The sequence below is a fragment of the Thamnophis sirtalis genome, unplaced genomic scaffold (assembly GCF_051295495.1).
Source record: "Thamnophis sirtalis isolate CommonGarterSnake01/CBP01778 unplaced genomic scaffold, rThaSir2_p1.2 scaffold_13, whole genome shotgun sequence".
NCBI lineage: Eukaryota > Metazoa > Chordata > Lepidosauria > Squamata > Natricidae > Thamnophis > Thamnophis sirtalis.
The window spans coordinates 24,865,504-24,891,823 of NW_028261393.1; the positions used below are offsets into that span (position 1 = coordinate 24,865,504).

Consider the following 26,320-nt stretch of genomic DNA (forward strand, 5'->3'; position numbering starts at 1 on the left):
GCTTTTTACAGTCAAATTTAAAATAGGCATTTTGTATTTTTTTCATTAGTTACAATTTATTGCAAACTAAAATTATTTGACAAAGGTTAAGTACAGTATATGTAAGTATGTACAAATTCTTTTTTCCCCATTAACTGTGTTTCTAGACTGGGAATCGAGACATCTTCAAGTGCATAGCTAGGCAAATATTCCAAATAAAATAAGAAAGAAAATAGGAAAGGTGGCTTTTATAGGTCTTGTGGCCTGTGAGCAGATCAGGAGAACTTTGAGGATCCTTCAGTCAGATTGACTCACTGGGAGTATCTGATTGGCTTTCCAAGCATAATCTGGCTCTTGCATCAAGAGGATTGTCAGACCTTTTAAAAGTCTCAGATGGAATTGTCTTCAGCCAACAACCTGGGTCAGCAACCCATGGCTCTGGAGCCGCATATGGCTCTTTCATCTCTCGGCTGCGGCTCCCTGTTGCTCAAAATACACCAATGTGTGATACCTGCCAGCACACGATTTATTGAGCTTTTCAACCCCTGGTAGGCCAACCATGGATAGATCCAAGAAAAGAAAAGTTTCAGAAGAAAACAGAACCTTTAATTCAACTACATATGCTAGTTCTGTGGCCGCTCAGGAAATAATTAGGCATGGGAAGGATTTTGTGGCTCCCAGTGTTTTTTTTTTCTGTGGGAAATGGGTTCAAATGGCTCTGAGTGTTTAAGGTTGCCGACCCCTGATCTGGTTGGTATACAAACTCTGATCCATAATGCTCCCATTCTTAACCATGTTTTTTCTGTTACTCTTTTGTATTTCTTTCCCTTTCTCTTCAGGGATGGTTCTCAAGAGACAGCTCCCCAGTTGGGTGTTTTCACAGGACACTCGGTGAAGAAAGCCACCCAGAGCTCTTCCAACCATGCTCTGATGAAGTTTCATAGTGATGCAGCCAATGGAGGCCTCTTTGTCATCCATTTCCATGGTGTGTACAGCTTACTGGGGTGCAAGGGTTTGTTGTCATGCTTGCTTTGTAACCTTTTGCATGCAGCAACGATGGTTCAATTAGATATTGCTTACGTATTCAACTAAGGTTTATCAGGTGCCTTCTCTGCCATACCACTGTGCCTGATGTAACATAAAAACCACTAATTTGAACCAGTAAGTAGCCCTTGTCCCTCTGATTGGGTTTGCAGAGGATGCTTAATCAATTTGATTAGAATCCGAAGGCTGCATGCATTGATTATTGTTAAGATTAGAGATGTTTTTTTTTTGTAGCTTAACTCTGCCCTGCTGAATTAGTTTGAGATCCCAGGTATTGTGCAAATCAAGTAAATGGATTAATTCGATAATCAAGTTGTGTGAACAGTGCCACGAAGAAATTCAAACACTGAGTGAACAGCTGTGTAGTTGGCATAACCAAGAAGTAAGAAATGTTTTTGATTTACAAAATAAAAAGAATATATTTCTTCTGAAAAAAAAATACCATTGAGAGCCAATGAATCTTCAAAATGTTGAACTACGGAAGGTTACAAAAAGGAGAAAATTGGTTTCCCCATCACCATCCAGGGAGCAGGTTCTGTTTGTTGTGGAATTGATTTTCCAGAGATTCAGCTTCTTGCTTCTTTCTTTGTTCATTATTTATTTACTCATCCATTCAATTTATATGGCCACCTATCCCAACAAATTATTCCAACTTTGGCCGAGGATCTATAATACAAAGATATATATTAAAGTCCCATAGCTAGGGATTTGGTACTCTCATGCACTTAATTTATTTCTTTTCTCTTCCCAGCCTATCAACTTTCTAAGTGCCAACCCCCAACTATGGTCCCTAATGCTGAAATCATCACGGAAAATGAGGATTACAATATAGGTATTGCATGCATGATTTTGCTAGTGTTTTCTCTGGATGTAGACAGGTGGTATAAATCACAGAAGGATAGTGTTCTCACCATTCCCACCTCAGTCCTAGTTCAATGTCTGAAATAGGCACCCATAACTTATTTGCAATAAATAAGTAAATATTTTTTCCTGTTCTTGCCACACATGGTTCAGCAGTACATTGGAGGCTGTACTCCTTATTTATTGTAAGTGCCAGGAATCTATTGGATGGACCTAGAATCATATTAAAGAGAACACACAACAACTGCATTCACCCTTGCTCTTCTATCACTGTCTTTACCTGCTGTGGCTAAGAGGAGGAAGATTGTGCAGCTTAAAATGAAAGTCAGGGTTAGCTTTTATAAGAAACTTACCTGAGGAGTGAATGCTTCAATCCAGGAAGACATTAGAGCCAGAACATTAAATTGTGTCGTTCCTCATATGATTGTAATCCACAAAGCCCCTCTTGAGACATGCTCAACTCCTTGCAATAATATGAGAGATATTCAGAGCAGCTGTTTGCCATTGGGTTGTTGTTGTTTTTTCAAATTTCCTGCAGTAGTTTTTTCCCCAAATGTTCTGGACTTACAATCCTTGGATGTTGTGGTGGTCTCCCTTCCAATTACAATACTAACCAGATCCTAGTTTAATTAGCTCTTGGGGGGGATCAGTTGATATTAAGGTAGTTCATCCCTGATTTTGCAGCTAAAATGACTCGTCCCTGATTCGAAATCTTGGCTTGCATGTCAAAGGTGGGTTGGATTTTCAGCATTCCATTTTGCTTAAAAGAAAGCTATCCTCACTTCCAGACTTGCTCTTGAATGATAGCTGTGGGACCAGAATACAACAACACCTTCACTCTTAGACAAGCAGAAAATTAACAAGACAGGATGAACTTTTCAGCCTTTCAGTCTTAAAAAAAAGGTAGTTTGGATATAAAAAATAAATGTTACCCACCAGTCAAAATTCTCGCATTGCATTTAGTGGCAAGTAAGTGTAGATAAGGTTCACAGTGGCTCAGTGACTAAGACACTGAGCTTGTCGATCAGAAAGGTCAGCAGTTCGGCGTTGCGAATCCTAGCAGCGAGTGAGCGCCTGTGACTTGTCCCAGCTTCTACCAACCTACAGTTTGAAAGCATGTAAAAAAATGCAAGTAGAAAAATAAGGACCACCTTTGGTGGGAAGGTAACAGCGTTCTGTGCGCCTTTGGCGTTTAGTCATGCCGGCCACATGACCACAGAGACGTCTTCGGACAGCGCTGGCTCTTCAGCCTTGAAACAGAGATGAGCACCACCCCTAGAGTCAGAAATGACTAGAACATATGTGTGAGGGGAACCTTTACCTTTATGTTTACCTGAAAAATGACTGTATATTCTAAATATGTCCACTTACATTCATCAGGGTAGATTTTTACTTGTACACCAGATGTGTACAGAGTTTAAAAGATTTGAAAGATTAATGAGGATAAGGGGATAACTGGAAGTGATTCACAAGAGAATACCAGTAGCAGATGACACGGCTTTTCTGATGTGTAGTGCTACACGCCAGGGAGAAATATTGCAAAGTGATTCAGCTAAAGATTTCTCCCTAATGACACCACCAAGTATGCTGCAAAGATATCAGATAAAAATGTGCCAGAGTATGAAGCAGTGATAGGGCCTATGCACTGCCCCCCACTCCACCCCCTACTTCCCTTGACATGTCTTTTGGCTAATTCAAATCACTAACGCTTTAAAGTAGTGTTTACAACTTTGGCAATTTTAAGATTATAGCCATCAATTTGCCAGCTGGGGAATTCTGGAAGTTAAAGTCCATACCGTTGATAAACATTACTCTAAAGTCATTTTCTGGACCATGAGACAAAAGATACATGCCTTCATTTAATAGCAGATGGTCCTTCCCATTTGGCAAGATGACAATTCGGGAATGGCAGTTTTAGTCCACATGCTTTTTCCTCTCCCCTTACTTGAATTAACTTTATAGAATTCTGATCTCCTTCCTCACATCTACTTCACTTGTAATCATGATCCATCCGATGATCCTTGTTCAAAATATGTCCTTTTGTACTCTTAGAAAACGCCTGGATTCCTCTTTGTTCCTTTTCTTAGGTGATATTATTAGGTATCAATGTCTTCCTGGTTTCACCTTGGTTGGAAATGAGATCTTGACATGCAGGCTTGGTACCCACCTCCAGTTCGAAGGCCCTCCCCCAACTTGTGAAGGTCAGTGACTTTGATGGAAATGCGAAAAAACCCAGAATTCATGGCAGAGAGTAAATAATACAGTGTAAGGATATCTTGCTATTTAATACTGAATATACAAGACAGACAAATATATTAAGACCTATGCTGTGGACACCTAGAAAAGGTGTCAAAAAAGACTGCTCCTATAAAAAATAATATAGATGATGATGTTGATGATTGTTGTTGTTTTTTTTATTGCCAAAAAATAAATCAGTCTGCATCACCAGCTTCTAAAGGAGAACCAGACTTTAGTCTAGAAAGAGAACCTAAAGTAAACATGGCAAAGGTGCCACAAGAGATCATTTTGATTGCATCGCATAGTTTATATTTGCAAATGATTTTTTTTTTTTTGCAGAAGCAATGTGACAATCCATTTCATATTCACAAACCCAGTATAGACAAGGAGGAGCATCTGTGAGGCCTATGAATACTAAGTTTTAAAAGGTCCTGAGATAGTCATGGAAGTAAAGTCTATTGCTAAGTAGAGGAAGTTGTGGCCCGCCAGCAGCCAGCGGAGCTGGCAGCTGATTCGGACAGTGAGGAGGTTGGGGAGGAACATGGGCCAATCCTGGAGTCTGGGGAAGGCTCTGATGAGGGCTCTGCATCAGAGACAGAGAGGGGGCCAGAGCCGTATGCCAGTTATCAGCTGCCTTCAGAGTCAGACATCAGTGAGGCAGACGAACAGCTGAAGCCTGTTCCCAATGTGCGCATGTGCAGAGTTGTCGGACAAAGGGAACAGCTAAAGAACAGGGGGCGACTTGGGAATAAGGCCACAGACGGACAATGAATGGCCCCTCACAGAGGAAATAAAAGAGGAGCGAAAGGGGATTGGAGTTTGCAGGGGACAATTATTTCACTTAATTGGTTCGTGACTTTCCGAGACTCCTTACCAAGTTTTGCAGATATCGGCCTGGCAGCTCTCCAAGCCAGAGAAGGTCTGTGACTATAAATTCTCCTTGGAAAGACTTTGCTGGATATGAATGAGCAGAATTCACTAAAAATTAATAGAAGGGGTTTTTGTCAGGACAACGAGTTTGCTTCATGCTCTTGGGAAGCCTCGGTCAGAACAGATGTAACAAAACAGTTTCTTCCAGTTAAATAGTCAAATAGGTGATGGGAAAGACTTCAAATAGAGCCCTAGTGAACTAGTGTAAGCCAAAACAGGCAATCTTTACCAATCTGTGGAATAACCTCCAGAATTTACTAGCCTTCCATTCTGAGAATTCAATCTCATTGGAGATCTGCTAGATGAGTTAGCCAGATTCCTCTATTTTCTGATCCCAGTTAACAGCTCTATGACTAATTTTCTTTCACAATGACATAGAGTGACACTCTTTGCTTTGCTTTTTTTTGTGTGTGTGTGTCAATCAGTTCACTGTCCAATGAATGACGTCCTCCGCGACTCCACAGGAGTGATCCTAAGCCCATCCTTCACAGGCAGCTATCCTCACTTCCAGACTTGCTCTTGGATGATAGCAGTGGAACCAGAGTACAACATCACCTTCACTGTGGAATATTTCTTGAGTGAGAAGAAGTATGATGAGTTTGGGATATTTGATGGTGAGTCATAAAGATTAGGTAGTTTTGGAGATGAGATGGGGTGGGGGTGGGGGGTAATTACCAGAAAGACTGCTTAAACTACATACCATATTTTTCAGAGTATAAGACGCACCTCCCCCCCAAAAAGAGGGTGCGTCTTATACACTGAATGTAGCCCCACCCATCAGCCCCAACCCTTTGGCCTCTGCCTCCCAGAAATTTACTTCCTTGCAGCAAACAGGGAAAATGGGGCTTGCAGAGGCTGCAATAGTCTATAGCAATCCCTGCAGCCTGAAACAGCTGATGATTGGCAGGCCCAAGCTGAAATTGAAAGTGAAACTTGCTGTTTGGTCCACAAAGCAAATTGCTGGGATGCAGAAGCAGATTTTTTTTTCTTGTGCTAATCAGGCTGTTTGTTGTTTGCTGCAAGGAGATAAGTCAATAACTACAAAAGCCTATAGAATATTCAAATTATTAGACTTATTTTTTAAACTTCTTTATTATTGTTCTAGATAACAAAATGAAGAAGCTTTTTAAAACTAAATGCTTGATCTGAAGAGGCCCAGTGCTATTGGATCTTCTTTTAAATAGCAGAAAATAACATATACTTCCAGAAAGCACATCAATTTTAACTGTACAAGTATAGTCTGAAATGTAACGCTACAAACAGTGTATGTTGTCTGTACTGTTTGCTGTTTGTTGCAAGGAGGCAAATTGCTGGAAGGCAGATATTTTTCCCTTGTTTTACTCCCCAAAAGCTAAGTGCGTCTTATACTTCAGAGCATCTTATACTCCGAAAAATATGGTAGTTTCTTTTAGGAGTGAAAGGTGGTGCAGAGGAAACAGGGCAGGACTCAGATTGCAGTACTGTAGCTACTAGAATCCGGCCCAGTGGGAAAGAAAAAGCAACTGATAGAGGAGACTATTGGTAGCTCAGGGTTGAAATGAGAGGTCCTTATCCAAACTAGTGATATCATCAGTGCTGGAGAAAACAATATCAGGTGGCCAGTATTATTAATCATGAATTATATGATTGGTAGCATCATACATTAGGCTATTCCTCCATGGATAAGACCTCAATTGCCCTGGGGAGAGGAAAATACATTATAAGCTTATAGAATGATAAAATGTCTTGCAAAGACTAAATAAAACATTTTTTTTCTGATTCCATGTTGCTAAAAGACACAGTTACTCATTTAATGTGATGCCATTAGAAAAGAACATATTATTTCACCTTCTGCATATTTAACTTTGGAGAGTCCCTGCCAGAGCACCTAGTTTAGTAGGCTGTAAACTTTAATGTGAAGTGCCTTTCTTCAGCCTTACAAGCAATTATGCCCTCTTCCTTCATCTTTTCCCCTTTCATGTTGAAGAAAACTTCAAGGTCCTTCTTTCCAGATTCTCCCCAACAAATGATTACCGTATCTTCCAAATCGTGGTCTCTTGCTGAGCCCTTTGTTAACTTCCCTAGATCAATTTATTCATAATTAGGAAGATTGATTAGGAACGATTCCTCTGTCAGTCACTGTTATAACTAGGACAGCTGAAAGAAACATCTGCCTTCGGCATTTCTGAATTCTAGGGTTTGGAAACTTGTAAGAAAAGAAGGAAGGCTGTTGCAATCATCTCTGCTCTCTGGACTTCTATATAACCTTCCCCGACTCCATAGCCCCTCCCCCGCCCAGATATATTTAATCAGAACCAGCTTTACCCCAACCAGAGTAGTCTTGGGTTTATGGGGATTGTCACCTAGCAGAATTGGTAGTGAATTGGAAAATTCCTCACTGGGTAGATTTGTACAACTTTCAATGGGCTAAGTGCAAAATGATGCTTTGAATGTCATGTCACAAGCCTTTCTCCAACATGGCCCAAAGCCGGGTAAAAAGAACTTTACAAGTGAATGTGTGTGAACATGTAAATAAATCTAAATAGTATATAGTATACAATTAATGTGATTGTCAAGAGTTAGTTTATCTTATCCCAACCTTTCTTACCAGGGTCCTTGCTGCAGAAATTAAATAAGAGGAGATTCTGCTAGTGCTTCTGAGTTAGCCCCAAAAGTATGAGTTATAAGGACAGGAAATAAACAACTAAGAAGAAATAAATGGATTCTCACAATTCTTTGAGCAGGTTTTCTTTCTTAATCTCTATTATTTTAAGACGTGTGGACTTCAGTTCCTAGAATTCACCAGCTGATATTCTGGAGGAATATTGAACTTGAAATCCACATATCTTAAAGTTGATGATGTTAAGAAATACTGTACCAGAGACTGCGTATATTAAGAAATTTGGGAATAAATATCAAACCACATTGTTTCATGCACAGTCACATAGGAATTTCATTCACCAAGCAGGTTGAGACAGATAGATCTCACTGGCTTGGAAGTTTGTGACAGCCCCCCTCCCCAAATGTGGCAGGCTATAGATCTGTGATGGCCAATCTATGGCACGCATGCCAGAAGTGGCACACAGAGTCCTCGCTATGGGCACTTGTGCTATCGCCAGCTGCTCTTCTGCTTTCCAGCATGTGCATATGTGCCAGCCAGCTGGTCTTCACACAGACTGGAGCACCGGAAACCTGAACACAGCTGGCACATGGACAGGCAGGAAACCTTTACAGAAGCATGTGCACAAGCACCATGTACAAAGTGCACACTCCCAATTCCGAACCAGTAGCAAAGGCAAGAGAAAGCCATTACTGGTGCTCATGCATGTGTGTATGTGCACCGAGCACCTGGTCTTCAGGTTTCTGGCACACATGCATGAGCATCAGTAATGGTTTTCTCTTACCTTTACTACCGGTTCAAAACCGGGAGCATGCACATGCACACAGTTGCTTCACCCGTGCATGGTGCTTCTGTGCATGCGCAGAAACTTCTGTGCCTGCACAGAAACGTCTGTGCATGCGCAGAAACATCTGTGCATGCGCAGAAACTTCTGTGCCTGCACAGAGTGTCAGTGATGACATCTGGGCAGGTGTGTGGAGCCGCTACTGGTTCTCCCAAACTGGGACGAACTGGCAGAATACCACCTCTGGCAAGCACATGTTCCAATTTGGGTATTCGATGCTGAAAAGGTTTGACATCCCGGCTATAGAGTATCTTGGGCTTGGATACTGTTGGGTTCTGTATATTCTAAAGGAACTGAAGAGAGTGTTGACCCTTTCAAGCTTTGGCTCAATCCAGTTAAGGCTTTTCATGGGCTCATGCTCTCCTTTTCTGCTGTTTCTACAGGGTCTTCAGGTCAAAGTCCACTCTTACTGTCCCTAAGTGGAAATTACTCTGCACCACTGCTGGTGACCAGTTCAGGAAACAGAGCCTATCTCCACTGGTCCTCTGATCATGCCTACAGCAGGAAGGGTTTCCGCATCCGGTATTCTGGTGAGTAGGGTACGCAAAAGAAGGCTAATCATCGTTGCATAAAGAAGCAGGGTTAAGCTTTATTTTAAAATGCTCCTTCTTGACTAACTTTTTTGGTCTTCTAAGACTAGAAATGCATCTCATTATTTTTCCCATAGAAAAATTACCCAACCTGTTTGGCTTTTTTTTAAAAAAATTGTTTGCTTTGCTTTTGTTGTTTAATTAATTCCTTCCTTTCGCCCACCCTTTCGGTCACTGAGTACGAAGTCCTGGATTAATGCAATTTGCCTCTGAATAAACATGAACCAAATTGTGCTGTAAATTGAATCTCATTCGGGGTTACGGCTTGCACTTTTTGTAGTAATTAATTTAGCGAAGGTATTTATTATTAATTATAGCTGTATTGAGAAAGAATGCACCATGCTAATCTCGAAGTAATACTACGGTTTGTAAAACCAAAAGCCGTTATTTATTGCAGGCACGCTAATTTTGTTGGCAACTGTTTAATTTTATAAACACTGCAATCCAGCTTTTCAGTTCACCATAAAACTTTTCGCGTTGTGGATCCTATTTTCTTAAAGTGAGAATCGCTGAATGAGAAATAAGATGGTTTATTGCAATATGGCTCAATAGAGGTTATTGTTATTTAGGCGACTAATCCTTGCTTACACAACTAAATCGTCAACAAGTACTTTTCTGGGAGAAATTGTTATTGTCATAGGAACTTATTTTGATCATTTGATCTAAAATGCAGTGTTGGTTTATAACTGGGAACCATTCTTTCATGGTCATATGGAGATGACATAACTGTGAAATAATTATAGGTACTATACCAGAAGATTCTTGGATGACACTTAGAAAATCTGTGAATTGACAAAATTTCCATCTGTCAATTCAAAAGGCCACACTGCTTGAATTCTCACATATCTTATGCTGATACATTACGACATCCTAGATTCTTGGGAAAAACTTAGAATAGAATATAGAATAACAGAATTGAAAGGGACCTTGGAGGTCTTCTAGTCCAACTCCCTGCTCAGGCAGGAAACTCTACACCACTTCAAATGGTTATCCAACATCTTCTTAAAAACTTCCAGTGTTGGAGCATTCACAACTTCTGGAGGCAAGTTGTTCCACCGATTAATTGTTCTTACTGTCAGGAAATTTCTCCTCAGTTCTAAATTGCTTCTCTCGATTAGTTTGATGCTAAAAACTGACTACTGTGACTTCACATTGTGCTGAAGAGATAATAATAATAATACAAGTAGTCCTCGATTTGTGACCACATTTGAGCCCTAAATTTCCATTAAGTGAGTCAATTGTTAAGTGAACTTTGCCCCATTTTATGATCTTTCTTACCACAGTTCTTAAGTGAATCACTGCAGTGGTTAAGTTAGTGCCATGGTTGTTAAGTGAATCTGGCTTGACCATTGACTTTGCTTGAAAGAAGGTCACAAAAGCAGTCACGTGACCCTGGGACACTGCAACCGTCATAAATATGAGTCAGTTGCTCAGTGTCTAAATTTTGATCACATAAACTATGGCTATGCTATATCGGTCATAAATATGAAAAATGGTCATAAGTCACTTCATTGCCGTAGTAACTTTGAACCAGTGGTGGGCTGAAGGTGGTACGCCCTGGTATGGGTGTACCGGAGCCAGGCCGGAGCACTGGATACCGTTCCGGTATGGTGTTCCGAAGGCCCCACCGCCCGCCTGAGCTCCTTACCAGTGTTTAAAGGCTTCTGTACTTCTATGCACGTGCATGGCACATACAGTGCCTGAGCAATGCTCCGCAGAGCAGCTGGAGCGTCGTAGAGGCGCTAAAATGCATGCACGCGCTGCGCGCATCCATGAGGATGCCATCGGGCCCAATCCAACCGTAACGTTTGGAACGGGATTTGAAACCCACTACTGCTTTGAACTGTCACTAAATGAACTGTTGTAAGTTGAGGACTAGATGGCAGTTGAGGAAGGCTGATACATAGATTAGTGGCAATTCATAACATGACTGCATTAATTTCCCTAAATCTGACATATGAATTCAAGTCATACATGCAGATTTAAAATATACAACATATTTCCATACACCAGATGTAGCAAATAGTGGAGTTTCCTGTTATCATTTGAATGCTGGAAGTTCAAGCTAACATATTTTAGCACTGCTAAGGTTGAGGAATGCTGCTCTACATCTATTAAAAAAACATTAAAGTGGAGGAAATGAGAAAAGTTGATCTTTGCTTCTTATTACTCATATTTGTTTCCCAACCGTTGCCACAAAAACCCCCACTAAAAATGCATTTTTAAAAATGTGAATTACATTTTTTTCTTGCCTACACCCACTTGGATCCTGAATATTTGTGTGACTTAAAGTGCCTTCCATGAACTAAACTAAACTTAATCCATAAAATTGCAATCAAAGAACCATAAGATTGAGTTCTGGAACTGTTTTTCAGAAAGAAGAAGAAAATATCAAATTGTGTTTAAATGGAACAAAGAGAAAAAAGTTAATAGGAAAAATATGGAAGATATATATATATATATATATATATATATATATATATATATATATATATATATATATATATATATATATATATATATATATATATATATATATATATATATTCTTTCTTTCTTTCTTTCTTTCTTTCTTTTCTCTTTACTTATTTTCTATCTTTCTGGTTTTTATGTATTTTTCTATACTGATTTTTTTAAAGTGCAATAAAACAATCACAATCAACAGATGTCTTAAATACTGTTCATAAAAGTTAGGAGCTTCCTGCCCCATTGTTCTTGGAAAAAGACTTGTCTTTATCATTTTTGGCATGGCCTCAGAGAAGAAGCTGCTATGGAAAATTTCATAAACAGACACAGAACAGTATTTGAATCTATTTTTCATTTCTTTTGCATTTACTACCTTTGTGTGATGAAAGAAGAACCTGTCATAATTCTTCTGAATTTCCCAGAAGAGAAATAGCAATCATTTCACCATTAACATTTTAATGGTGGATGGTTTATCCTGGTCCCGATTCCATATGAACTTTAATTATTCCACCTTTATCAAAGCCATTACAAAAGGTTTGGCAAAGAGTCCATCAAAATTAAATAAGCCATTCTTGGAATAAAGTAATTTTTTAATTACTTAATGAAAAGCAATCAAAATTGAGGCAGGGACATGCCTAAATTTGTCATAAATACATTAATGGTGTTATTCTGTAAATGAATGAATTAATATTTAATAGGAAGAAATTATGTTTTGATTTTTTTTTTTTTTGCTGAGTGAACAAGAGCAACTTTATTCCACTGAGATTTTTGTGGCTTGCTTTATGATTGCAGTTTGCTTTTTAGAGTCCCAAATTATTTGCACTCCTGAAGGGTTAGAGAGCCAAAAGATTGAGAAATATAGAGAAAGAATAGGAGAATCTATACATTTAGTTTTTAAATGTAATAACATAAAGGTAAAATGATGTATTGGTTTTGACTCACAGCAGAATTAGATGAGAGCTACCCCAAAAGTGGTTCTGTGATCGCATGTTTTGGTTCACTCTCAGCTGATTGTTGGAGCTACCGGTTCACCCAAACTGATCTGAACTGGCTGAATCTCACTCCTGCTTATAGTGAAGGATTCTGGGATTTGTAGTTCTGCAATATCTGGAGCGCTTCAAATTGCATATTTCTAACATTATTTTAAATGGAAATTGAAATTCTTTTAAGTCAAACTCGATGATGTATTTTTGGGGGAACAGTATGGAAGGGATGTGAGATAGAATTGAATAGAATTGAATTCTTCATTGGCCAAGTGTGATTAGACACACAAGGGATTTGTCTTTGGTGCAGATGCTCTCAGTCAGTGGTGGTTTCCAGATCCCGGTGCAATTGGTACGGTGCAACGGGGCCGGGCGTCCACCACATAAACGTGCACAGCATGCATGCAAACACACGCAGCGTGTGCATGGGTACTTACTGCCCGTGATGCTCCATATGCTCCATATCCGTACTCTCCGTGCATATGTGCGGAAGCCCCAAACAGCTCAAATACAGGTGAGGAGTGCGGACGGGCAGGTGGGCCTTCCAGAGCATCATACCAGAATGGTACATAAGGAGAATAAAATACATTCTTCAAGAATCATAAGGTACAACACTTAGGGATAGCCAAGGTTACTAATAAGCTATCAAATTGTACTAGTAAACAAATAAAACAATATACATTTTAAAGATACAAGCAACATGGTTATATTCATAAGTGGGAAGAGATAAATACTAGCAAGGAAGAGAAGAAGAATAGTAATACAGTCTTAGAAAATTATTTGATAGTGTTGTGGGAATTAGTTCTAAGCAGAGTGATGCCATTCAGGGGGAGGGGGAGATCTCTTACAGGAATGCTTTTTGAACTTCCCAATTTAACCCCTAGTACTGGAATTTCCTGGTGGCTTTTCCATCCATGTACAGAAGAGATCTAATGCACTTTATGAGATTAGCCAAGGAGAGTAAAGTGTAGCTAAGGATGAAACTTCTTTGGGGATCTGATTGAAAGATCATCAGAACAGCTGCTGAGGGGAACTTTTTGGAAGAAAGTGAGATCAGAGTAGTGGATCTTTTATGGAGGCAATAGTGAACATTTGTGGAAAATAGAGGACCTTGGGGTAATTTTAAGTAAAAGAGAAATGCCAGGGGTGACCCTCATAGTTCTGTGACTTCGTCTTCTCCAGAACTTCCATCAAAATGCCATTTTAATTCCATAACTTCACTCCAATCTCTTTTCACAATTGTTAATAATAGTTTGATTTGGTTCAATATAATCAGCATCCCATAGCCTGCAGTAAGGCTATATATCATCTAATAATATTATTACAAGTAATGTGTGTTACATTTATGGCTGAAATGGCGACTTTCATTATATAGCTGGACTGTAAAGGTATGAGAGTATGCATGTGTATGTCTAAATTGAACATTGGGGGGTGGGGGGGAGGAAAAATCTGTGTTGGATAAAACTTAAAGATCCATAGTCAAAATATCATTAAGAAGTCAACTCTGGTTGTATGAATGCTTCTGTTTAGCCCTATTCATTTATACCATGTTTTAAGGCAGCTTCCTGCAATCTGGTGCCCTCCAAATGTGCTAACCAACAGTCAGGGTAGCAGAGAATTCTGGGAACTGTAATCCAGCCCATCCGGAGTGCACCAAGTTGAAGGAGGCTGTGTTGGTAAGTAAGAAAAGATGAAAAAGACAGATTGGATCTGTAACGTAAATCAACTATTGGGAGAAAACTCAGCATTTTTTGGAGACAGAAGTAAGGATAACAAACCAGTGGAAAGTTTTTGCGGTGAATTTGAGAAGGCAGGATTTTTTGAGAACAGAAGCTACAGTGTGATGTCTGATGTCTGAAGGCCTTAAATACCCTGTTTCCCTGAAAAAAAACCTCCCCGGATAATAAGCCCAATCGGGATTTTGAGCGCATGCGCTAAAATAAGCCCTCCCCCCAAAATACTGCAACACAGCAGCAGCCATGAGGTGACCACGCTCTCCACCTCCTGCACCTCAAAAATAATAAGACCTCCCTGAAAATAAGACCAAGTGCTTATTTCGGGGGTCAAAAGAAAATAAGACCCTGTCTTATTTTGGGGGGAACACGGTAACATGTCTTAGACACTGGACTCTTAATTATTCTAGATTAAATTATTATTCATACTATTATTCCTGTATTTTTCGGAGTATAAGATGCATCAAGGTTTTGAAGAGGCAATTTTTTAAAAAAAAAAGTTTCTGCACTCTGCAAACCTCCCAAAAATGGCCCGTTTTTTGCAAAAACGGCTTCATTTTTTTCAAAAAAAAGGGCATGAATAACCCTTAGGAGGCTTGTAGAATGTTCCTTGGGGGAGTAAAAATGAGCAAAAAATAAAAAAGGGCATTAGGAAACTTATCGAGTGCTCTGGGGGGGGCGCAAAATTGAGCAAAAATGGGCTGTCTTTTGCTCATTTCTGCCCTCCCCAGCCGTCAGGAGCTCTCTGAAAGCCTCCTACAAGCTATGCATGGTCATTTTGGTGAAAGGAGCAGGGTTTCAGGAGGCAAAAAATGCTGTATTCAGTGTAAAAGATGCACCCAGATTTTCAGACTCTTTTTTGAGGAAAAGGGGTGCGTCTTATATTCCGAAAAATACAGTACCTTCCATGATTCCTACAAATATGAACTTCACCTGTCGGCACCTTCAGCCATATCTATGCTAACTGGGAAACTATGAGAGCTATGGTCCATCCATTTTGAGGTGGTGTGAGAAGAAGAAGCTGGTTTAATGTATGAATGTGAGCTGTGCCTTTGGGTCTGGTTTATTACCAAAGGCATAGTGTTAAATCTCAGTGGCATGGAGGGTGACGTGCCAAGGATTTGCAGCTGAGTTTTGAAGGAGTGGAGGTGAGCAAAGCCATTTCTCTTCACTTGTAATTGTTCCATGCTTCTGAGTATATGCATATGTATGTTTTCCTCCCACTTGTCTAGCCCCTTATTGCAGCCTCCCTCCGGCACCTCTCCATGGCTCTATCCTCAGCCACTCCGGCCTGCAGCCAGAAAGCACCATTTGGTTTGGTTGTGATGCCGGCTACCGCCTTGTTGGCCACAGCTTTTCAACATGTTCGAGACACCCCCAAGGCTACCACCACTGGAACAAAGCCATTCCTCTCTGTCAAGGTATGCAGGATCAAACAACAACTGTATACTTCCCGCTGTTTATGTAAACATTTATCCCATCCCAGTGGTGAAATTCAAAATTTTTCCCTACTACTTCTGTGAGTGTGGCTTGGTGGGTGTGGCTTGATGGGGGGGGGGGTCATGTAACTGGGTGGGCATGGCCAATTTTTAAAAACATTTTTAGCATTTTTAATTACCAGTTCTCCTAAACCGGTAGTTAAAAAAACATTTTAAAAAGTTTTTTTTTAAGTTCCAATGATCAACTGTGTGATAATTGGAACTTTTTAAAAACGTTTTTTAGCATTTTTAAACTACAGGAGAACCGGTAGTTTAAAAAAGCTTAAAAAAATGATCAGCTGTGTGACAATCAGCTGCATGATCTTGAAACTTTTTTTAAACTTTTTAAAACATTTTTTTACTACCAGTTTGGGCGAACCGGTAGCATTTTACCCCGCCCCACTCTGTCTTTTTGACAGTACTCTACTGCAACAGGCTGGGTGTTACAATAATAAAAAAGGGCTGGCTATCCTAATACCCAAAATGTTGCATAAATTTTATATGTCCCCAATATTAGAGTTTAACTCAGGCAAGACTGTTTTTCTCTTTCTCTGTATTGGAATAGACAGATGGGTTGGGTTTTTTTCTCTTTCTGTTATTTTTGCATCTGCTCTGACATATTCATTGGTTCTATATTATGTTAGTTGAGTGGATTACTTGACCATTCATTGGACTGTGCATCTAATTTCCAATGGCCTCTGTCACAATGATATTTGGCATCAGAAACATTTGTTTTCTAATTGGTGGGGATGGGGATGAATAAAGCTATGTTTTCAAAATTGTTACAAGGATCTGACCGAGACTTCCTGAGACAGTACAAAGCACCCGCTTAGTCCCAAAAAAACCCTTCTTTTTATTTCAATGCCTGTGAATTATGGTCATTCACTGCCCGTAATGAGTCACAAATAGTTTGTAAAAAATCTGAAGAAGTCTGCCAAAGTCTTTCGCAATAAGACTGATAAGCACCTACCTTTACCTCCCTTGAAATGCTGCCGAAGACCTAATTGCCAATTATCTTGGTAAGTCCACACGGAGCACAGAGTCAAAATGGAGCTTCAGAATATAAACTGACCAGAATGAACAAAGTTGCTTCCTGCAAAGGCTCACGTGCCTTTGCTCCTCCTTTATGTCTTATGGGAGGGGCCAATCATCTCCAAGCCTTATTCCTAAATTGCCCCTTTTGTCTTAACTGTTCTTGCCTTCTGGCAGCTCTGCGCATGTGCGCACTGGGAATTGGCTCCCTATGTTTCTCTTCCTCGCTGATGTTCGACTCTGGAGGCTCTGGAGGCACCAAATAACTACCAGATGGCCGTGGCCCCATCTCTGCCTCCGATGCACAGCCCTCATCAAAGCCTTCCCCAGATTCCAGGACTGGCCCATGTTCCACCCCAACCTCCTCACTGTCTGACTCTACTGCCAGCTCCTCAGGCTCGCGCCGGACCACAACAAAAACTACCCATCAAATGGAAACCTAAAGCTAACCTCAGTACAAAACTTTGGCTATAGCCCAAAAGAGTTCTTAGTTATTCCTTGGAGTCTTCCAAAATGGAGCAGATTTAAGCTAGTATTTAACTGTCACCTGGTGAACTTTGCACCATTTATCTGAGCAGAGCAGAGCTATGCAAGTCTTACTAACAATAGCCCTTTCTCCTTGAAAGAGGAGAACTAAGGAGGGAAGAGAGATCTGATGAAAGAAGCAGTTCAGCCTAGTCAGCACACCTGAAGTTGCCATGGCAACTATAATTTTCAAAACCCACCAGAAGCCTCACATTAAAACCCACCAGTGCAATATGTCTCTACTTGCAAAGGCAGGAATTAATTATCATTGTCTTCTGGAACGAAGAGTCAGCTAATTTTCCTGGGTGGAACCCAGGGCATCCAAGAGATACGATGGATGCCCTGGATTAATAATTAAAGAGTGTCAATAGAAGAGAATGTCTGTAGCTGAAGGTTGAAGTGTGGAGTCCTTGGTGCTCCCTAAGCTTTGCTTGCAGATATTTCGCTACCCAACCAGGTAACATCTTCAGCAAACCACCAAGCTCAGAGAACACCAAGGTCTCCATAATTAAAGAGTTTTCAGCATCATGCAGATATTGCTTTGAAAAATGAGGAAAGTTTTAGCAGAGTTTCCTGTAGAGATAACAAATATAGGATGGTGCATTTCATTTATTTTGCTTTATTAGCTGCTGCACTAAGTGAAGGGAATGAGAAGCACATTTTGCTCATTGGAAGTAGAACTTGGTGGTCTGCAGCAACTTGAATTGGATTGTTCTCTTCCTGAAAGGTCTTTGAGTGTCTCTCAGCCTACTGACTACTGATAGGTCCCATTTCTTCATGGTTTGGTACTGAAATATTAAACAATTGCTATGTATCTTGATATATACACTTTTGCACTAATATCAGTTTCTTCATAAGATAAATGAATGGATAAAATGTTTGATGAGCCATGGTTATTTTTTATTTTATTTTAAAGGTTCCCACAATTGCTTGGAGAATAAAGAACCAAGTCCCTGGTTTATGACACATGGACAACCTCAGAGGCATTAGCATGAGTGTTAGAGATGCAAACAACCAGGGCATTTCTACTCAACCTTTAGGATTTCAGTATTTATAGTCACAATTATATCTGGTATCCTGTTCAGGAACATTAGATCAGCACAGCACACAGCAGAGCAATATAGGGCTGGAAGGGACCTCGGAGGTCAACTAATCCAACCCCCCGCTCCAGCAGGAGACTTTATTTCAACTGGATTATTTTGGTGCCTCTAACAGAGGAAAATTACCAGAAAGGAGAAGGAATTTACTAGGACAAGGCTGCCATGCAGAGGAAGGCCCAGATAGTTCTTGATTTATGACCACAATTGAGCCCAAATTTTTGGTTGCTAGGCAAGAGCACTGTTAAGTGAGTTTCACCACATTTTACTCAATCCATGACATCTCCTGGCTCTAACAGTCATGTGCAGACTAATTTAGATCATATATTTTTTTCTGAAAAAACCAAAATGGTTGTGGTTCTCTTGGAAGAGTTAGCCATAAATCCCAACTCACAAAATACAGCATCTGGGTTCACAAATCAGATCAACCATATTTTGTCTTAGGCCTGTCTGTGAACCCCATAATTATGCATAATTATTTCCCCCCTTTAAAAATCATATCCAGATGCACGCCTTCTTTCCCCAAACATGTCACACTGCTCAAACCAGAGACGTGAGGTGCTACTTGCTGCAAATACCCTAATGATTAATCTGGGACCTGGCAGGGTTGAATAAAGCTGAAAGAACATTCCCTGTAACCTCTCCCCACCATCGAAATCCAGGCTCTGATGGGAAGACAGACGGAAGGGGGAAAGATAAAGATCAGAGATTGTCTGATTAGACTTATTTAAGCTTCATTTAGAGCAGATTCATTTGCAATAATAGCCTTGCTCCTTGGGGTTCAGTAAGGCAGAATGATTTGTTCAAGTTCCTGGTAACTAGCCAGCCTCCCCTCCCCCCCCATTTCTTTTTCCAAAACAGACTTCTTTGCTCTTTTATTGCTTCCCTTGACCTCTAGCCATTCTTTGTCTTAGCATCTCTCAGGAACCTGCTTCCTCTGATTCTTTAAACAGTGGCTGCTTTCAGGTTTTCACAATCAGATTTAAAGTTCTTTGCTGCCCTTGTAAACTCATTCTATGCTGCAGGAGTCAGGGTCTTAAAGAACTGGCAAATTGTTGGGTTTAATTCTGGATGTTTTTCATCAAGCAGGATTGTTGAAATATATTAATTCTAAGAAATATGGAGTAGCATCAAACATTCCCGGCAAATCTTTGTCAAAAGACATGTAGAATAGAATAGAAATAGAATAGAATAGAACAGAACAGAATAGAATAACAGAATTGGAACCTTGGAGGTCTTCTAGTCCCTGCCTAGACAGGAAGCCCTATACCACTTCAGACAAATGATTATCTAATCTCTTCTTTCAGTGTTGGAGCATTCAGAACTTCTGGAGGCATGTTGTTCCACTGATAAATTGTTCTAATTGTCAGGAAATTTCTCCTCAGTTCTAAGTTGCTTCTCTCCTTGATTAGTTTCCACCCATTGCTTCTTATTCTACCCTCAGGTGCCTTGGAGAATAGTTTGACTCCCTCTTCTTTGTGGCAACCCCAGAGATACTGGAACACTGCTATCATATCTCCCCTAGTCCTTCTTTTCATTAAACTAGACATACCCAGTTCCTGCAACCGTTCTTCATATGTTTTAGTCTCCAGTCCCCTAATAATATTTGTGGCTCTTCTCTGCACTCTTCCAAGAGTCTCCAAATCTTTTCTACATCGTGGCGACCAAAACTGAATGCAGGATTCCAAGTGTGGCCTTACCAAGGCATTATAAAGTGGTATTAACACTTCACATGATCTTGATTTTCTCCCTGTTTATGCAGCCTAGAACTGTGTTGGCTTTTTTGGCAGCTGCTGCACACTGCTGGCTCATATTTAAATGGTTGTCCACTAGGACTCCAAGATCCCTCTCACAGTTATGGCTGGAGTCCTTCTTAAGGATTGATTATTTTGCAGCTATTCAAAATTAGTCTCTGGAGATTCTCAGTCCTCCAGGTCATGGTTGTTCCAAAAGTGGTTTTTCAAAAGGCAAATGGGCTCTTTGTTTTTCCTTGAAGACATTTTGTTTCTCATCCAATAAGCTTCTTCCATTTTGACTGAATGGCAGAGGATGGAAGGATTTAAATTCTTAATGACCAGTCATCTGGTTGTAAACTGAAGAAGCTTCTTGGATAAGAAACAAAACATCTTCCAGGAAAAACGAAGTCCAATTGTCTTTTAGAAAAAGTGCTTTGGGGACATTCAAAACCAGAAAGGCCACACTCCCAACCATTGTAAATGGTCACCATGGTTACAGGACCATAAGTTATATGGGCCAGGCTTTGACACCAGTTCTATGGTTCTGCACTGTCAGAGTTTGCAGCAATCCAACCAGCACACAAAAGTAAATGAACTCAGCAGGACTCAATTATATATAAGAAACTGGTTTATATATAATATAACACAGAAAGCATGTGTACACTATCCAAGTAGGTTTTTCCAACGTGGTAGAGAGAAGTAGTAGCAAATACAAAATGGAAGCAGAAAATGGAAGCAAGATAATGGAAGCAAGCAAGAGACAAACTGAGCTGAGCAAGACTTCTACTTGCTCTTTATATATACAACAGTTAAGTTGAGCCACGCCCAGACTCCAAACTGGCTCATATGGCCCCATCCAACAAATACTATGTCTCAATTAGTAAACAGTCCCTATGGGTTGACCTGTTGCTATGCTCATTCCAGTCTATGAACATTGACACCCACCCATATAACAGCAATTTGCAATATTTTTTGCTGCTATTTGGCAAAACCCACAATTAAATGTTTGGGTTCACTTAATGACTGCCATGAAAAAGGCTAGAAAATTCCTTCCAGTCACATGGGTACCTTGACTTACAACCACAGTATTTTAGGACTGCAATTATGGGCCCAATTTTGTTCATAAATTGAGGACTACCTGTAATGATATGTTCCTTTAATTTGAACATTTTGCTGATGCCTTCCTGTTTTGTCCAATCTCCTTTAATTGCATTCTGGAGCTGATAAATGCCAGCATCTACATAGCTAAATTTAACTTAAAATGCCATTTTTTTAAATGGATGACTATAAACCCTAATACAAAAGTAAATAGCAAAATAGCCTATTTTTCTTTAATAATCCAAGTGATCATGTTGAGTCCCTCTGCATCCCTATTGGGTGATGCTCCCAAATTATCCTCTTAAATCGCCAATCTAAACGGTAAAATAACAGATGTTCTGTTTCATTGCTATAAAGATTCTATCATGCCATATTCTTCAAAAGGATGCTAAATGCTCCAAATTAGAATGTTGTTTGGATGCAAAAGTGCACAAGAGATGTTTCCATCTTGTTTGATGAACCATTTGCCTAAATCCAAGGACTTGTAACTGAGTCCATTCCTGCCTGACCATCTGTGCTAGAAGCAAAGTAGGTGGAAGTCAAGGGCCTTCTCAAGTTATTTAATTAGCTTTTGGGCAAATTGCAACTGGCCTGAGCAGAACCACATTAGGACTAACTAGGCTGTATATTGGCATAGGAGTCATAGAAATTATCCAGATGAAGATTGCTGCAAGATTTTAAATGCAAGCAAGCCAGATGTTTAAAGACAGTTAAGATAAAATGCACCTTTTCTGACTAATACAGTATATTTTATAAAAAGATATAAGTTGTTGATTTATATATCTATCTTCTATCTATCTGTCACTAATCTAATTATTTCTATCTATTTATATATGTCTGTCCATCTGTTCATCCATCCATCCAACTAACTAACTAACTAACTAACTAACTAACTAACTATCTACGCAGAAAAGAGAATATCATCTATCCATCTATCATCTCCCACTCTATCCATCTATCCATCCATCCATCCATCCATCCATCCATCAATTATCTATCTATCTATCTATCTATCTATCTATCTATCTATCTATCTATCTATCTATCACTATCTATCATTTGCCACTCTCTTATCCATCTATCTATCCATCCATCAATTATCTATCTATCTATCTATCTATCTATCTATCTATCTATCTATCTATCTATCTATCTATCTCTAAACAGAAAAGAGAATATCTATCTATCTATCCATTCATCCATCTATCTAATCTATCATCTATCACTCTCTCTATCCATCTATCCATCCATCCATCCATCCATCTATCTATCTAGACACAAAAGAGAATATCTATCTATCTATCTATCTATCTATCTATCTATCTATCTATCTATCTATCTATCTATCCATCCATCCATCCATCCATCCATCCATCCATCTATCTAGACACAAAAGAGAATATCTATCCATCCATCCATCCATCCAACCATCCATTCATCTAATTTATCTTCTCAGAATTTTTGCAACAAAACTGAAACAAACATCCCAATGTCTAAAGTGGGTTTAAAAGTAATGAGTGCCCAAAAAGGAATAACTAAAAGGGACTAAGAGTTTGTTAATCAAAACCCCCCAAAAAATCTGGAGTGTTTAGACAGGAAGAGGGAAGCCAAGTCAGGAACATCAGGACATTAGAGAGAGACCGAAGGAAAGTGGAGCAAAATCTTCTTTCACATAGTTTGTCCATAGGATTACTAGACCCCAAATCCTCCCTGAATATCTGAGTCTGACTGTCAACATCCTGGGGGCTGTTATTGAAAGAATTCCTCTTTGGCGTCAAGATAAAGCTCGCCCTTTTCTGATGCTGAATCCATTCGTTTGGTGCGAGGCAGATGGGATAGAAATGCTGCCAGACACTTCACTTTTCCCTGGTTAGGTGAACTCCCCTTTTGCTGGTTTTCATTAAAACTCCAGCAGCTGAGACTTTCATTCTCTCACTTCTAATAAAAGCCTGTAATGACAAACTGCTTTGTCTTTTTGTCTGGGCCACCATCATTCTTGATTACCCATGATCTTTAGCACATCTGAAAAACATTGAACTTAATGGTTGGAGAGAGAGGTGACTCTGGAAATGTGTGATGAACCCTTAGTTTTCCTCCTTTTAAACATATCCCTCTTGCCCATTCTTCTCCCTCCTGCAAAATTGTCTTGCTTACCATGTATTCACTCTCCACAATAACAGATTAACAAGAGTTGGAAGGGACCTTGCAGGTCATCTAGTCCCCTGATGGCAAACCTATGGCACACGTGCCACAGGTGACACATAGAGCCATATCTGCCAGCACGTAAACCAGTGTGCATGTGCATGCCTGCCAACTGATTTTCGGCCTTCCGGAGGGCTGTGGGAGACCGTTTTCACAATCCCCAGGCTTCAGGAAAGCCTCTGGAGTCTGGGGTGGGTGAAAAATGGGACTTCTGGAAGGTCATGTGTGAATGTGCGAAGTGTGTGTGTCGCATTGCATTGTGGGCGTGGGGCACGCATGTGTAATAGCGTGCATGCGCACAACTTTGGCATGTGAGGGCAGAAAGGTTCTCCATGACTGATCTAGTCCAACCCCCTGCCCAAGCAATACAGGTAATCCTCAACATATGATCACAATCAAGCCCAGAATTTATGTTGCTGAGTGAGAAATTTGTTAAGTGAGTTTTGCCCCCATTTTATGACATTTCTTGTCACATTTGTTAAGTGACTCCCTACAATTGTTAAAATAGCAACACGGTCGTTAGGTGAATCTGGCTTGGCTTGTCAGAAAGTCACAAAAGATGATCACATGACCTCCAGGACACTGCAACTGTCATAAATGTGAGTCACTAGTAGTCCTCACATCCTTCCATTCTAAGTAGTAGCATCCAAATGTGAGTCACGTGATCATGGGGATGCTACAATGGTTAATAAGTGTGAAAAATCATCATAAGTCACTTTTTCCAGTGCGGTTGTAATGGTCACCAAATTAACTGTTGTAAGTAGAGGACTACCTGTCCTTAAATTACATTTATTATTATTTAAAATGTATTAGCCACCCAATTCCATTGGACTCTGGGTAGCGTACAAAATGAGGGAAAACATAAAAGCGGCGAAAACATTGAATCAAACAGACAGCCCAGATGAAAATAATGTAATAGGCAGCAAAAACAATTGAACAAATAATAAACATCAAGCCCAGGCTTGGGACCAAAGCCAGGAATTGATGTTTATTTAACTTGGAATCAGAAAATATGGATCTTACAGTAGCAACACTCAGTCAATAACTATGATTCCACAAATTACAATAAAACAGGTATCTATCCAACCACTGCAAAGAATTGTATAAATGATTTACACAAAGGCAGTGCTGGTTCTTATAATGCATGGTTTTGCCACGGCGATTCCCTTTATCTCATGTAATGAAATTCTCTTTAGTTATTTCATAAAACAATTGTTACAGAGGGGAAAATACCCTCTGATTATCCTTGATGCTTGCATTCCTTTGCATTAAATGTGAACGGTAATGTGGATAAAGGAAACATCTTGTGCATTCCTACAAAATGAAAAGGTAAGACAAGAAAAGAAGTACAGTGTAGCTACAGTTTTAAAGGTTCCCTGGTCTCTCTTTCTGTCTCTCTCTCTGTCTGTCTGTCTCTCTCTCTCTCTCTCTGTCTCTGTCTCTCTCTGTCTCTGCCTCTGTTTCTCTGTCTCTCTCTCTCTCTGTGTGTCTCTGTCTCTCTCTCTCTCTTTGTCTCTGTCTGTCTGCCTCTCTCTCTCTCTATCTCTATCTATCTATCTATCTATCTATCTATCTATCTATCTATCTATCTATCTATCTATCTATCTATCTATATCTATATATCTATATATCTGTCTGTCTCTCTCGCTCTGTCTCACTGTCCCTCCCTCCCTCCCTCTCTCCCAACAATTTATGGTAGATTGCCAGAAGACCATAGCTGTGAATGTTAGCAGTCATTCCCCCATCTTCTTGAATTAGATCTCTCTTAAGTTGACTGATCCAGTCCTCCTTCCTGTTCCCTGCTGTCCATTTTGCACTTTGCAAGCCTCAGTCCTCCCTCAGACAAATTATTGGGCAATTCCTGGACTGGTGAAGTTTGCTGATCTCTTTCTTGGCTGAGCCTTTGGCAATACCACTCTTGGTTCTTTTGTATCCCCAAGCTTCCTCTCTTCCCCAAGAGCTTTAGGAAATGGAAGTTGATTTGGGAAGGGAACTTTAGGTAGGAAAGTCTCAGCTTCTTCCCTTGTACTTCTTGTTCTCCCTATTGATGAATAGTCTTCATCCTACTCACCTATTTCCTTAGGTTGCCTTCCTTACACTACCCTTCAATGTTTGCTAAACATGACACTGGGTTAAACTATTTCTGCTCCATCCCCTGCTCTGTACATTCATCTCCCTCTCCCTCCCTCCTTCCCTCTCCCTCTCTCCCCCCTCTCTCCATCATCTATCTCTCTTTCTGTCTATCTGTCTATCTATCTATCCATCCATCCATCATTTATTCATATATAGTATCCATCTATCCATCTATATATTTATCTATCTATCCCTCTATTTATATCTATCTATCTATCATCGATCCATCCATCTATCTACCTATTAGACAGAAAAGAGAATATCCATCCATCCATCCATCCATCCATCCATCCATCCATCCATCCATCCATCCATCTATCTATCTTCATCTCTTGAGCTTTTTGGGGGGCGGAGGCCTCTAGGTTTCTAGTTCTATCATGCCTATAGCAATTAGACTAATATTTCCTTAATCTCTACCTATACCTTGGTTCATTTTAGCATGTCTAACGATCCTCTTTCCTCTGATTCTTTAAAGTGCATCTTATTGATATTTAAACTGCTCATTTTTCCCCGCAAACTCTTATCAGTTTGAATCAAACTTTATCTCCTTCAATACATTCTCAAACTTCAATGCAACCAACCAGGTGGAAGAAAGACATCTATTTCCCATCAAATATACAATATCCCAAAGAATGTTTTTTAAATATCTAAATACATATGTTTTTGCTGGGAGTCTGAACTGGAGTACAATATTAAGTACAGTACAATCTCTACAGTTTTCATTGAAAGAATGAAGCAAAAGAAGCAGCCAC

At 39.9% G+C, this 26,320-nt stretch overlaps 1 protein-coding gene across 1 annotated transcript in view; it reads left to right on the top strand.

The window, feature by feature from the left end:
- CSMD2 (CUB and Sushi multiple domains 2) overlaps positions 1–26,320 on the top strand; it is a 771,224-nt gene that overhangs the window by 662,716 nt on the left and 82,188 nt on the right. The window contains exons 44-49 of the mRNA XM_087728138.1: positions 819–964; positions 1,775–1,855; positions 3,972–4,085; positions 5,478–5,666; positions 8,879–9,025; positions 15,500–15,688. Of these exons, the coding sequence (XP_087584264.1) occupies positions 819–964; positions 1,775–1,855; positions 3,972–4,085; positions 5,478–5,666; positions 8,879–9,025; positions 15,500–15,688 (866 nt within the window). The remainder of the gene's footprint in view (positions 1–818; positions 965–1,774; positions 1,856–3,971; positions 4,086–5,477; positions 5,667–8,878; positions 9,026–15,499; positions 15,689–26,320) is intronic.